Genomic DNA, 12,067 nt, shown 5'->3' on the forward strand with positions numbered 1-12,067 from the left:
GGGCATTATTTCTGAGGCTGTGCAGGTCTGATCCCCAGCCCAGAGCACTGGGTTGAGGATCCGGTGTTGCCACAGCTGTGGCATATGTTGCAACTGCCACTCGGATTCAATCCTTGGCCCAGGTACTTCCATATGCCCCAGGTGCAGCCAAAAAAATAAATAAATAGCTAATATCTGAATGTTGATACTAGGTTGTACTAGATGCTTTTATATGCCTTATTTAATTAATTATTCATGAAAACTCTATGACATAGCTACCATTATCATCTTCATTTGACATATGTGGGAACAAGCTTAAAGAAGCCAGGTAATTTGTCCAATACTATACATCTATTAAGTGGTGAATCTAGGATTTGAACCCAAGTCACTCTGACCCTAGAGCCCATAACCAGTAACACTAAAGTGAATTACTTTTTCTTAGTGCGGCAAACCATCATCATGAGCCTTATGAGATAGGAACATTTGTTTTGTATGAGTTGCTGTTATTGCTAAGAATGGATATGACACTACCACATAAAGCACAACATTTATTTTCTGTTTTCAGTGTAAGAGGATAAGCAAATATGCTTCTAGATAGAAAATAATTTCCATATCAATCATATAAACCATAAAATATAGAAGAAATTTTCAGCTTCCTTGTTCATTCCATGGCAGTTCCTCCAGACCTGGTGGTCTTGCTCCTTCCACAGCTCTGATGTGTCTTCAACAGACACCTCCAGTTCCAACCAAAAAGACATGCCCCTGAGTGTCTTTCAGCAACTATGAAGGACTCTCCTTCCACCCTCCCCAGACTCCCAGGTCTGAAAGGGAGCAGCTGATCCAGCAAGATGGTCCCAGTTGGATTGGTAAAAGACCCCCCTGAGACCCAAGAAACCACCAAAATCTATCCATCTTCCTCTCTTGCTTCATCAAAATGAAGCCTATTGGAGTAAAAAGACTTTGAAATGTAAAGATTTGGAGTTAAATTATAATAGTATGATGTGATCCAAGAAACAGCATCATAAAAATGTAGATTAAGGAATTCTCACTGTGGCTCGGCTGGTTAAGAACACAACATAGTGTCTGTGAGGATGCGGGTTCGATCCCAGGCCTCACTCAGAGGGTTAAGGATCCAGCATTGCTGCAAACTGCCATAGAGGCCACAGAGGCACCTCAGATCCAGAGTTGTATGGTGTAGCGTAGGCCGGCAGTTGCAGCTCTGATTTGACCCCCTAGCCTGGGAACTTCCATATACTCCAGGTGCAGCCCTGAAAAAGAAAAAAAAATATATTAAAAAATAAAACGAGGAGTTCCCATCGTGGCTCAGAGGTTAACAAATCCGACTAAGAACCATGAGGTTCCGGGTTCAATCCCTGTCCTTGCTCAGTGGGTTAAGGGTCCGGCATTGCCGTGAGCTGTGGTGTAGGTCGCAGATGTGGCTTGGCTCTGGCGTTGCTGTGGCTGTGGTGTAGGCCGGTGGCTACAGCTCCGATTAGACCCCTAGCCTGGGAATCTCCATATGCTGCGGAATCCTCCCTAGAAAAGGCAAAAAGACAAATTAATTAATTAATTAAAATAAAATGAGGGTTAATTTGTTTAATAAACATTCATTGCATTTCTACCAAATGCCAGGCCCTGGGCCAGATGCTGGAGGATGCAGTGTTTGGGGAGTTGCCTTTTAGTACAGTAGTTTTTAAATGTTAGCGTGGGTAAGAATTACTTGGGAAGCTTGTTAATAACGCATGTTCCTGAACCCCACCCCCAGAGTTCCTGATTCATCAGGTGGGGCCAAGGTTTAAGAATCTGCATTTTAGCTAGTTCCCAAGTTATTCTGAAGCAGGTGGTTTTCATTCGTGTCTTGAGAAACCCTGACTTAGTAGACTTGAAGTTCCGATCAGGTATTTAAGTCACTTAAACTCAGGTCTGCAGGGGATTGGAAGATATGTGATTTCTAATTCCTTTAAGAAGCCTTAGGAAGACTTGCTGGAATGGTTTTATGTGAAACAATACCACACCAATTATGACACCATTTCTTTTCAAACAGGAGAGAGGCATTGTGTCATGATGTGGCCCAAGGGGAAAGTTGCAAAATTTCACTGGAACAATTCAAGAAGTGTGTGTGTGTGTGTGTGTGTGTGTGTGTGTGTGTGTAGGTTTTCATTAACTTTATACTTAAGCTTTGTGTACTTTAACATATACCTATTTACTGTGTGAATGTTATATCTCAATTTTTAAAAATTTTAGGAAACGTAAGGTAAAAAGGGTAGGGGGGTTTAAAGACATCTTTCTATGTTGCTACTGCAGTGGTGTAGGCTGGAAGCTGTAGCTCCAACTGGACTCCTAGCTTGGGAACCTCCATATGCCGCAGGTGCAGCCCTAAAAAGAAAAAAAAAAATCTTTCTAGAGGAAAGTAGGGGAAAGGACTTGGGTACTGGCAGGAAAGGAAACCAGAAGAAGGGAGAAATCAGACCTCTTGATGAAGGCGCCAAGTAAATCCTCAGCAGCTGGTAGAGTAGAAAGAGGGCTGGAAATAGGAGTTGGAAGATGTGGTTGCCAATGGGTTAAAAAATTGGGGTGACTGGGAGGCAGGCACTTTGGATACAAAAGGAAGGAATGAAGAAAAGAAAGAAGGGAATGAGGGAAGGAGACAGGCAGAAGAAGAAGGGAAAGAAGGAGGAAGAAACAGGAGGGCCCTGACCCTCGGGGGAGCTTATAGATGTGTGGCTCTGACTCTGTGGACTTCAACAAGTCATTTGACTTCTCCAAGCCTGAATGTGGCTCTTTAAAAGGAGGCTGGATCTCAGAAAGTGAGGAGCATTAGAAATAGTGTATTTGGAAAGCTATTCGTAAACCCTAAAGGGCTGCTACGTGCTGCTTTTTGTGAAGAGACTCTGGCTCAGAGTTAGGCCACCTGCAGCTGGGGATCTGAGCCCATGTCCGGTTCAGCTCCCTGAGTGATTTCCCTCATCTTCACCACACCTGACCACAAAACGCACAGGAGTTTGGTGGAAGATTTCCTTTCTTTTTCATCTCTGCTCCAGGCTTACTAACTTTGATGTTGCCTTGTGCAGGCATGAGCATGAGATTCCTTTCAGCACCCCCACATCCAGCTGTTCTCCTTGACCTCAGAAGTCCCTTCCACCTTCTCCCAGGCAGGGCCAGCTGTTGTCAAGGAGGCCACCTGCCTCCTCCCTGGCCTGTGAGTCACTAGTTGGAGGGCAGCGATGCCACTAGAGACCTCCAGGGACCAAAGCAACTTGCTGGAGACTCTTGGGTAAGGAGGGGAAAAAAGGCACAAAAATGAGCTGAATTGTCTATAAATGTTTTTTAATTAAAATTACGATTCTTGTTCTATGCAGAAGAGTCTCTCTAAGAACAACTGCACTTGGAGTGGCAGGTGAAAAGCTCAGCAGCTCTCCCAAAGCCAGGGAGGGGAAGGGGCCTGAGAGCAGAGAGGAGACAGGATAACTGGTTCTTTCTCCTTTTAGGGATAAGAAAGCAAATAGGAGAAAGTGGAGGGAGCTGTTAAGGGATCTGCTTGGTGACTCCCCAGGCTGAGGCTTCTGGGGGAGGGGACCGAGCTTGTGGGGACCCTGAAGCTGGGATTTTGTGTTTTCCTTTGTTCTATAAAATTATGCCACCTTCTCACTCCCTTCTCCCCCCACCCCTTGCTGGCCCCAGCCACCGGCTGTGAAACTGCAGCCAGAGCCACCCACACATCGGCCTTGGGGCCACCGGGGCTGGCAGAAGAATCCAAAAAGCCGGGAGAAAGAGAGAGGGGGAGAGATGGTGGAAGTCTCTAGATAGAGACAGAGAGGAAGGAGGGAGACAGACAGACAGACAGATTGTGGAGAATTGATGGAAAGGGGGAGATAAAAGTGGGTGGAGACCAAGAGCCCACCAGAGGAGAGAGAGGTCCTTAGAGGGGATGCAAAGTGTAGACAAGAAGGGCAGAGGAGGGAAAGTGGCAGAGAGAGAGAGAAGGAAGGAAGGTAGGAAGGAAAGGAGGGAGGGAGGAAGGGGGGGAGGGAAGAAGGGAGGGGGCAGGAGAAAAGCCTTAAAGGTAGTGAAGCTGAGGGGTGTGTATGACTTCGAGAAACAAAAGTGGACTGGGAGTTTCGGCTGCTCTGATCTTGCAAAATGCTGAGCTCACTGCCAGGGTACAAAACCCGGTAGAGCCCAACCCACACTCAGCCCTGCAACTCCACCACCCACACCGTGCCACCAGCTCGTTTCAGATGCCTTAAACTTGCAGTTTAGACACAGTCCACATGTGGAGGACAGAGGGGCCTGGCCTGTGTGTGGTATCCCAAGAGAACTGTGAGTCCCCAGTGTTCAGATGCCACGGAGAAGGGGCTGGTGCTGCCACGTCCTCCCCGCCTCCCAAGGCTTTAGGAGAATGTATTCTCGGATATCTCCCCAGCCCTCCTAGATTCCCCAGATTTCTGCCTACAAAATCTACATCCCTCACCACTGTGTATGTACTGAGGTGGGGTGGGGTGGGATGGGGGAAGTTCTCTGCAGGAATTAATATCTGTTTCATTCTCTTGCTCCTTCAAAGTTTCTTTTTGATGGCATAGAGACTCATTCTTATTATTCCAGGCCCTTTGGTTGCACAAATCCAAAATACCACAGGTATGGAGATGAGGCTGGAAAACTCTAGAAGTTGGGAGTGTTATTAGGCAGGAACTCTAGGATGTCCAGAGACAAATTCCCAAATAAAATGAGAAACACCAAGTGGATGACTGAGGAGGGAGGGTCTGAAGTCCAATACCATTGGGACAGAGAGCCTTGGAGTGAGACACTCAAGGAAGCAGAATAAAATCGTAGCCAGGCACCTCTGTCTCCCTTACTGGCATCCTCCCCCGAACCTCATCCCAAGCTCAGGGTATGGACTGCAGGGCCCTGGCACTGCCAGGGCTGCCACCCTCTGCCCTAGGAGTCCCCGGGCAGAGACTCATCAATTGCTGGGTCTTACTTCTTTCTTCTTCTTCCTTTTTGTTTTTGTGTCCTTCAAATACAAGACAAAAATACACCTCACTTATCATCATAGATATATATATTTCACTCTCACCACATAAATACAAAACATCCAAATATCCAAAACATTCAGAACAGAGTTAGTAGCCAGGATTCAGTGACACCTACCCGCGTTTGAATCGTTCATTATTTTCTTTACTATTTGTCTAAAAAAAAAAAAGAAAGAAGCTTCCGACGTAAATAATTTACAATAAAATTACTATTTTTTAAAATGCTCTGCGCTTGCTTCAGATGGAGGAATACATTCTAGACACTGCGGCACCTCGCCGACTGGGTCTGTAGTTTTGGTTAAAATGCGGGTGGCGGTGGCTGTGGGAACGGTCCTGGTTGCGCGGGTAGGGGGTGAGGCCGCGCCTGCATCTTGGTCTGGGTTTCGGACTTGGGACAGTGGAAACCCTGGCGGCGGGGGGTGGGGAGGTTTCTAGGGGAGGGAGTAGAGAAGGATGCTTTTCCTACCCACGCAAGGGACTGATCGGGTTATGGAGACAACCAGTAGAGGAGGCCCGGCAGCCCTCCAGTCCCCCGCTGCACCCCTGCCTTCCGGGCCGCAAAGAACTCAAATCCGGGCGCCTCCCTCACGCTGGAAGGGTTTTGTGAATCCGGGGAGTTGGGGAGAGGAGGCAGCGGGCACTGATTTGTTTCCAAACCCAGCAATTCTGCCTGGAGCTCCGCGTCGGAGAACCGGCGGAGAGAAGCGCCGAGGGCGTCTGGGAGCTGCCGCGAGCGGCACCGCTCTCCTTCCTTCCTGGAGGAGCGTGGAGCTGTCGGCCACCCACCAGAACAGCCTCGGAAGATTCTAAATTTTCTTTCATTAGATATTCTGAATTTTCTCTCAGGAGGCTTTTCTTTTGCTTTTTCCCCCTTTTAAATTCCTGTCTAAAGTCATAAAACCCGGAATTTTAATTTTGCATTGCGCTGGAACGCGTTTTCTCTCACGAATTTTCTTACGCCTTCCAAACTCCGTCGTTCTGAGTATTTAAACACTGGTTCCAGTTCATTTGGTTTGTGTGGTAGTGATTACTCTTGTTTCATTGTTGATTAGATCAAATTTATTACCGCTAAGGCCTAGCTTGATGTTTGATTTATTGTCTCCTGGGGTCGGGGTTGGTTGTGATTGGAGTTTCTTTAAAGGGGAGAAAATTCAGCAGGATTTTTCAAGCCAGGAAGCTGCGTGTGCACCGGCTCTCCCGAGAGGTCCTCAAAGTAGGGCCCAGGGGCTTCAAAAAGCCCTGGTTTCTCTGGCGAGAGGAAGGAACGTCCTCCTTTTTGGTCTAACGAAACTTGTCAGCCTTTTCAGCTGGGGTCTGCTTGCAGCTTTCCTTTTTCAAATACTCATACGAATAATCAACGGCAGCAGTGGCCCGATCTGGAGCAGATGTCCTGTGCTTTGGACTCAGAACCAGTTTTTTCCCTCCAGGGCCAGGCTCTGGTTTCGGCATCAAGTTGATTCTTTGGATTCTCCTGGATTCAGAAGGAAGGTGAGGGCGGCGGGTGGGGGTAGGAGGTCACAGAGGACAGGTAGGAAAAAAAAAAAAAAAAAAAAAGCCCAAATGGGATAATATTAGTAGCAGAGCTTGATGGGGAAGTAGAGCTGTCAGAGGCCTCGTGGGAGCCGGGAGCCCAGCGCTGGAGCCCGGGGCGCCTAATGCGCGTGAGTCCATAAATATCACCACAATAGATACTATAAATATAAATACCGGGGAACACTTAAAATCAGTCCAGCGCTTTTTTCTCGGCCCCTTCTTTATTGTTGGTCCGGGAGTAAGGCTCGAAGGCCGAGGAGCTCAGGTATCGGGCAGAGAGTTCTTGCAAATTCCCGGCCAACGAACCGGCCATTGTCAACGGGGCGGAGGATAGGCGGCTGGCGACCGAGCCGAGCAGCGAGGGCACCGGCAGGCTGAAGAGGCCGTGGCCGGCGGCCGGTGTGCCTGCGTGCAGTCCCCCTGGCCCGGTGGGCCCGGGGCCGGGAGCGCCGCCCACGGCCGGCGGGTGCGGGGAAGCAGCGCCGGCAGGACCCGCGGCGGCAGAGGCAGCGGCTGCCGAACCCGCGGCGGCGCCCGCGCCCAGGGCCGGCAGGCTGGGCCCGCGTAGCGCCGAGCCGAGCGCGCCCGTGGCGCAGGGCGGCAGCAGGGCGGGCAGGCCGGGAGGCGACAGCAGACGGCCCTGCTCCAGCAGCCGCAGCACGCTGCACGTGGCGGCCGTCTCCGACACCACTGAGCGCAGCTCCGAGTCCTTGCCCTGGTCCTTCTTCTGCTTGGTGCGCCGATTCTGGAACCAGACTTTCACCTGCGCGCCGAGGAGCAGGGAGGGTGGGAGAGAAGGGTAGGGGAGACAGGCGTCAAGGTGAGTGGGCTCCCCGGGGCGCGCGGGTTGGGGGGGCCTCCCTCAGCTCCATCTGAAGCCCAGCCCCATCCCAGAGCCTGAGAGGTCGGCCCGGGAGCTTCCAGAGGGTAGAGGGAGCCAAGGCCGCTAAGAGAGGGACACAGCTCCCACAGGCTGCGCTTCCGGGTCATGGAAGCAGGCCTAGGCCGACCTGTTACAAATAAAGTAATTAAAAAGGTCCACAAGCCTAACTGGAAGAAAGACCAGAAGGGATTTTAGTGGGGGCCACACTACCTGCTGCTACGGGCCTGCATTTCCAGGAGAAGGTGTAAGGCCTAAAAGGATGCTGTTTGGGAAGTGAGGGTGGATGGGGAGGAGTGTTGCCCTGCCTTTCAGGACCCAGACTGGCCCAACAGCAGCACTACTCCTGTTGAAGGCTACAAGAGGCTATTTCTTCCTGGTTAGGGTCAGACTTGACCGTCAACTAGCAGCAAGCTAGGAAGATGGCTATAGAAGGAATAATTTGTGCAGGATGGACTTTGCAGGCCAATCTTTCTCCACCTCACGACCAGCTGGACTGGAGGGTCTAAGTAATATCCTTAATTTATAACTCTACTGCTCTCCATCATGAACCTTGGACTCCTGGGAAGAAGTCAGTAGCTAGGGTGGACTAAATTCTCACCATCAAACTCCCTCAGACTTTCTCTTCTCCCTCTACCCCTCTTCAGGCCTAGCTGGTGGCCCAGAGTGAAGTCTGGAAGCTCTAGGGAAAGGTTATCCTACCTAGATTTTGTAAACTAAGAGGGTTGGTAGCAGAGAGAGTAGGAAAAACTATCATGCTAACTCAAACTCAGAATGAACATCAGGTAGGTTCTGTCCTAGGTTCTCAGCTTTCTGCCCAGATCCCCACACCTAAAATTCCCCCCACCTGCTTTAGTGCCGGGCACAGGGAAAGGGTTTGTCTTCAGAAAAATATATGCCTTACCTAGGCCAAGCTGGTGCCATGCCCTGGGCAGGCCCTAAATGACCTCCACAATGCAATGTTCTCAGGCCCTAAAGTGCTCCTGGGTGCAGAGTCAATATGGGCAGTCCCAGTAGTATCATATAGATTTCATGTAAAGGAGAAAATTGTCAGAGCTGGCTCCCAAGGCCCAGATTTGCTTCCCATGCCATACCTCACACCTCACACATCACTGGCACTGAAGACAGGCCTCCTAGGTACCCATGGTGGGTACTCAGGGTTGGGAATGGGTCGAGCTCAAGGTCAGGGAAAGCCTTAAGAATCTAGGCAGCTTGGCCTGCCAAGGCAGGTCTCTGGAAGATGCACCTTTCTAATCCCTAGTTGTTACCCACAGCTCTGGAACCAGGGGCTTTGACTGTAGCCCCATTCTTGCTGAATGGGCCTGGGTGCTGTGTAAGGCTAGGGTCTCCAGAGGGAGTGGTGGCTGGAAATCCAGCCAAAATGGGGTGGCCAACACTGGGGCAAACATTGGTGCCTTCAAGAGCAGAGGCAAGCAGGGAATTCTCAAGACTGGGATCCAAAAATGAAATCTAGAAAAACAGGATTTGGGGCCTCCTTGGGGCTAGGCCAAGGTGAGCAGGACACTGGCCCTGGAAGATGTGGGGGCAGAAGGGGGGGAAAGGGATGGCTTAGGAAGAGGAAAAAGCCTTCGGCCTCTCTTCCCCAGCCTATCTCCTCCATTTCCCCTTGGAGGCTCCATCCGGAGTCAAACTAGGTGATAAGGAAGAGCTGGCTGAGGGTGATGGGGAAATAGGCTGGTGTAGAGCTATGTGCTGTGTACCTGGGTCTCGGAGAGGTTGAGCTGCCGGGCGAGCTCGGTCCTCTCTCGGCCCACCACGTACTGGCAGCGCTGGAACTCCATCTCCAGCCGGTAGAGCTGCTCCGCGGTGAAGGACGTGCGCGTCCTCTTGGGCCGATCCAGGTCCAGGCCCTTGGGCAGGATGATCTCTCGGATGGACCCCTTCGCATCTGGGGAAGGGGAGATGTCAGGCACCATAACCCTCATGTCTCCCTCAACCTCCCCTGGTCAGAGCTGGCTTCTGGGACACAGGGACCAGCAGCCCACAATCCGGCGGTGGGTGGTAGGGGTGCAGCCACAGCCAGGGGGCAAGGATGCTGTGTGTTGGGGGGGCAGTGAGGGGACTAACTCCACACAGCTGATGGGAGGGAGAATCGGACACGGCCTTTGTAGAGCCCTCCGGACAGGGGAGGGGGGAAAAAAAATCAATTCCAAAGCGACTGACGTTCCTTTTGGCCTGGGGGCCTCGGCTGCATGGACTAGGTCCCCTGTAGCTTGAGGATTCCCGCACTGACCAGCCCAGGTCCTGCCGACCCCAGCTCTGGAGCGTGATGATCGGACCAAGCTCCAGCGGTCCCCACCCCCACCCCGGGTCTCTTTGCCTCCCGAACCCAAGCGGCGGAAGGAGGAGGGACGGAGTCGGAGCCGGCGGGGCCTGGCTATCTGCTAGCGGGGGGCGGCGCCGGGCCGGGCCCGGCCTCACCGCCGCCGCCGCCGCCGCCGCCGCCGGAGCCGAGCGCACACCGCGCAGCGGAGTCCGGCCGAGCCCAGCACTAAGGCGGCGTCCGCGGCCCGGCAACCCAATCCGGCTGCTTCTCCCAGCGGCGGCCACCAGCCCCGAGCCCGGCGCCGGGCCCCTCGGCCCAGCGCGCCAACGGGCCGGGCGGTAGCCGGCGGTCCGCGGCTGTTTTCCAGCGTCCGCCCTCCTCTTGGGTGCGCTCAACCCGCCAGGGTGCGGCAGCCCTCGGACCGGCCCCCCACAGTTCCTCTGGCCCGCAGGACGAGAACACGTCTTCCAGAGTTTCCGGCTCCTTTCCTGGGTCGGAAGCCGCAGCGTGGAGCCTGGGCCCGCCCGCACAGTCCCCTCGGCTCTCTCAACGGCCAAGCCAGCGGGGCCCCTCGAGGCTTGGAGGGACCGAGGCTCCTGGAGAGCGCGTCCCAGGTGGGAGTCCCCAGCGGCCGGCCGGCTGGAGCCTGGGTGGGGAGGGCCAGCAACTTTCTCTTAAGTCTTAGCCGGCGACCCTCCCCGCAGGCCAACGCCGGTGGCAGCGCGCAGGTTGGGCCCCGGAGTCGCCCTAAAGAACGCTCCCCGCAGCTCTGCCCCCTTCCTACCTCGGACCAGGATCCGGCGGCAGTAATCCGGGTCGGCGGTGGAACTGGATTTACTTTTGTTACAGTCTTCTGCGGCGCCCGACGCGGAGAAGGCGCCTTGAGGCTCCTTGAGGAAGGCGGCAGAAAGGTTCCCCTCCGCGCCCTTGCTCTCCCGGCTCTCCTTGTGCACGTTCTTCGAGACCCGGGCGGCCTCTGCGTCCGAGTGGCACCGAACGTCCATTTTGTCTGGTTTCCCGAACATAGGAGAGGCAAGAGCAACAACAACAAAAAAAAAAAAAAAAAAAAAAAAGGAAAAAAAAGGCAGCGGGGGGGACAAAACCCCCTACAATGCAGCCCCTACGCCCGGCTCAGAGAGAGGCAAGCGGCAAGAATGAATGTCCCCGCGGGGCGGCTGTGGCGGCCGCGGGCGGGTCAGCGGCGACCGCCGAGTGGCGCGCTCGCCGAGAGGCGGTGGGTCTGGTCCAGGGTTCCCGGTGGAGCGGCGGCGAGGCCGCCTCGTCAGCGCCCGCGTCCTCTGAGCACGTCCAGTGTCCCCAGCCTGGCGATCAGGTAGCGATCAGCGCAACTCCGAATTGCTGCGACTCCCGCCTATTACTGAGACAGCGAGTTGCAGTTGTCCGACACCCGGGGGGACGCACGCTCGCTGTTGCAATTGATTACGGGTAATTTCGCAGCCCCCACGTTTCGGTTACCTCATGAATACACTAAATTGTTTGGATAATATATCAGATCGTAATGGATGGTTTCTGTCCTTGTCCCCAATCAAGTAGGGGTTTAGCCAGTGAATAAACGGAAATGATTGGTCTTGCTTTCAGGAAACACACAATCAAAGACCCACACTTCCAGAAAAACTTTTGACAAGATTCATCCTGAATTGTTAGTACCATTAGCAGGCATTATTAACTTTCCCTTTGCCTTTGACCCTCCTGCTCACATACTGGCTAGAGAGGTTTTCTCCACACTCGACAGATAGTGCTGAATGAGTGGAGGGAAGAGGAAAAAAAAAATAAAAACAACCCCCCCCCCCAAAACCCTTACACACCCTGCAGCAGAAGAAAGCAGTTGCCTCTAGGGGGGAAAAAAGAGGGGGGGAGAAAAAGTTTTCCTCAAAAGTATCTCCCCCACACTCTAAAAAGCCAAGCTTTCGTCCCAAACAACTCCTTAACACACCTCCACGCTGACAGCCATCTTAAACTGCCACCTCTCTTCATTTAGTTCCAGTTGGATTTTTTCATGCCTGCACCTCCAGCAGCCCTGAGGCAGCCCATTCAAAGGGCAGCTTTGTACTCAGAGAGTCCAGCAGGAGAGGGGGTGGGGGGAGAGGGAGAGAGAACCGAGAAAAATCTCAACTGTGAGATCTGCTTCAAAAAAAAAAAAAAAAAGTTTTCCCCTAGCTATTTCATTGTCTCTGCTACAATATCTTTGAGAAAAGCAACAGCCAGTAATCCAATAAGAGCATTGATTAGGCCACAATGATTCAATTCAAGCGCATGGCCTTGTGCAAGGAGCATGCTCCAGCCCTTCTCGTCACCTTGCCGGGGCAGAAGCCCTCTCCACGCCGCTCTCCCCATTCA

General features: G+C 52.7%; 1 protein-coding gene across 2 annotated transcripts; it reads right to left on the bottom strand.

Annotated features, from left to right (window-relative positions):
- Window positions 1–4,953: 4,953 nt before the first annotated feature.
- Window positions 4,954–10,734, bottom strand: VAX1 (ventral anterior homeobox 1). Of its 2 annotated transcripts, XM_047761714.1 has the most exons (4): window positions 10,494–10,734; window positions 9,144–9,331; window positions 5,128–5,165; window positions 4,954–4,990 (listed from the first exon to the last, which is right to left on the bottom strand). In XM_047761714.1, the coding sequence occupies exons 1-4, from the start codon at window positions 10,732–10,734 to the stop codon at window positions 4,954–4,956; spliced, it is 504 nt and encodes a 167-aa protein (XP_047617670.1). The 2 variants fall into 2 exon arrangements, with proteins under 2 accessions (XP_047617670.1, XP_047617669.1); XM_047761713.1 differs by lacking the exons at window positions 4,954–4,990; window positions 5,128–5,165 and adding an exon at window positions 6,725–7,305.
- Window positions 10,735–12,067: the final 1,333 nt, after the last annotated feature.

Source organism: Phacochoerus africanus, chromosome 15 (assembly GCF_016906955.1).
Source record: "Phacochoerus africanus isolate WHEZ1 chromosome 15, ROS_Pafr_v1, whole genome shotgun sequence".
Taxonomy (NCBI): domain Eukaryota; kingdom Metazoa; phylum Chordata; class Mammalia; order Artiodactyla; family Suidae; genus Phacochoerus; species Phacochoerus africanus.

What these genes read in the sequence shown, in the direction of transcription:
- VAX1 (XM_047761713.1), bottom strand. Translation starts at nt 10,734, where the DNA reads ATGTTCGGGAAACCAGACAAAATGGACGTTCGGTGCCACTCGGACGCA. An exon ending in CCGCCGGATCCTGGTCCGAG is followed by an intron (nt 9,332 to 10,493) that starts GTAGGAAGGGGG and finishes CCCCTTCCCCAG; the next exon opens with ATGCGAAGGGGTCCATCCGA. An exon ending in TCAACCTCTCCGAGACCCAG is followed by an intron (nt 7,306 to 9,143) that starts GTACACAGCACA and finishes CTCGGCGCGCAG; the next exon opens with GTGAAAGTCTGGTTCCAGAA.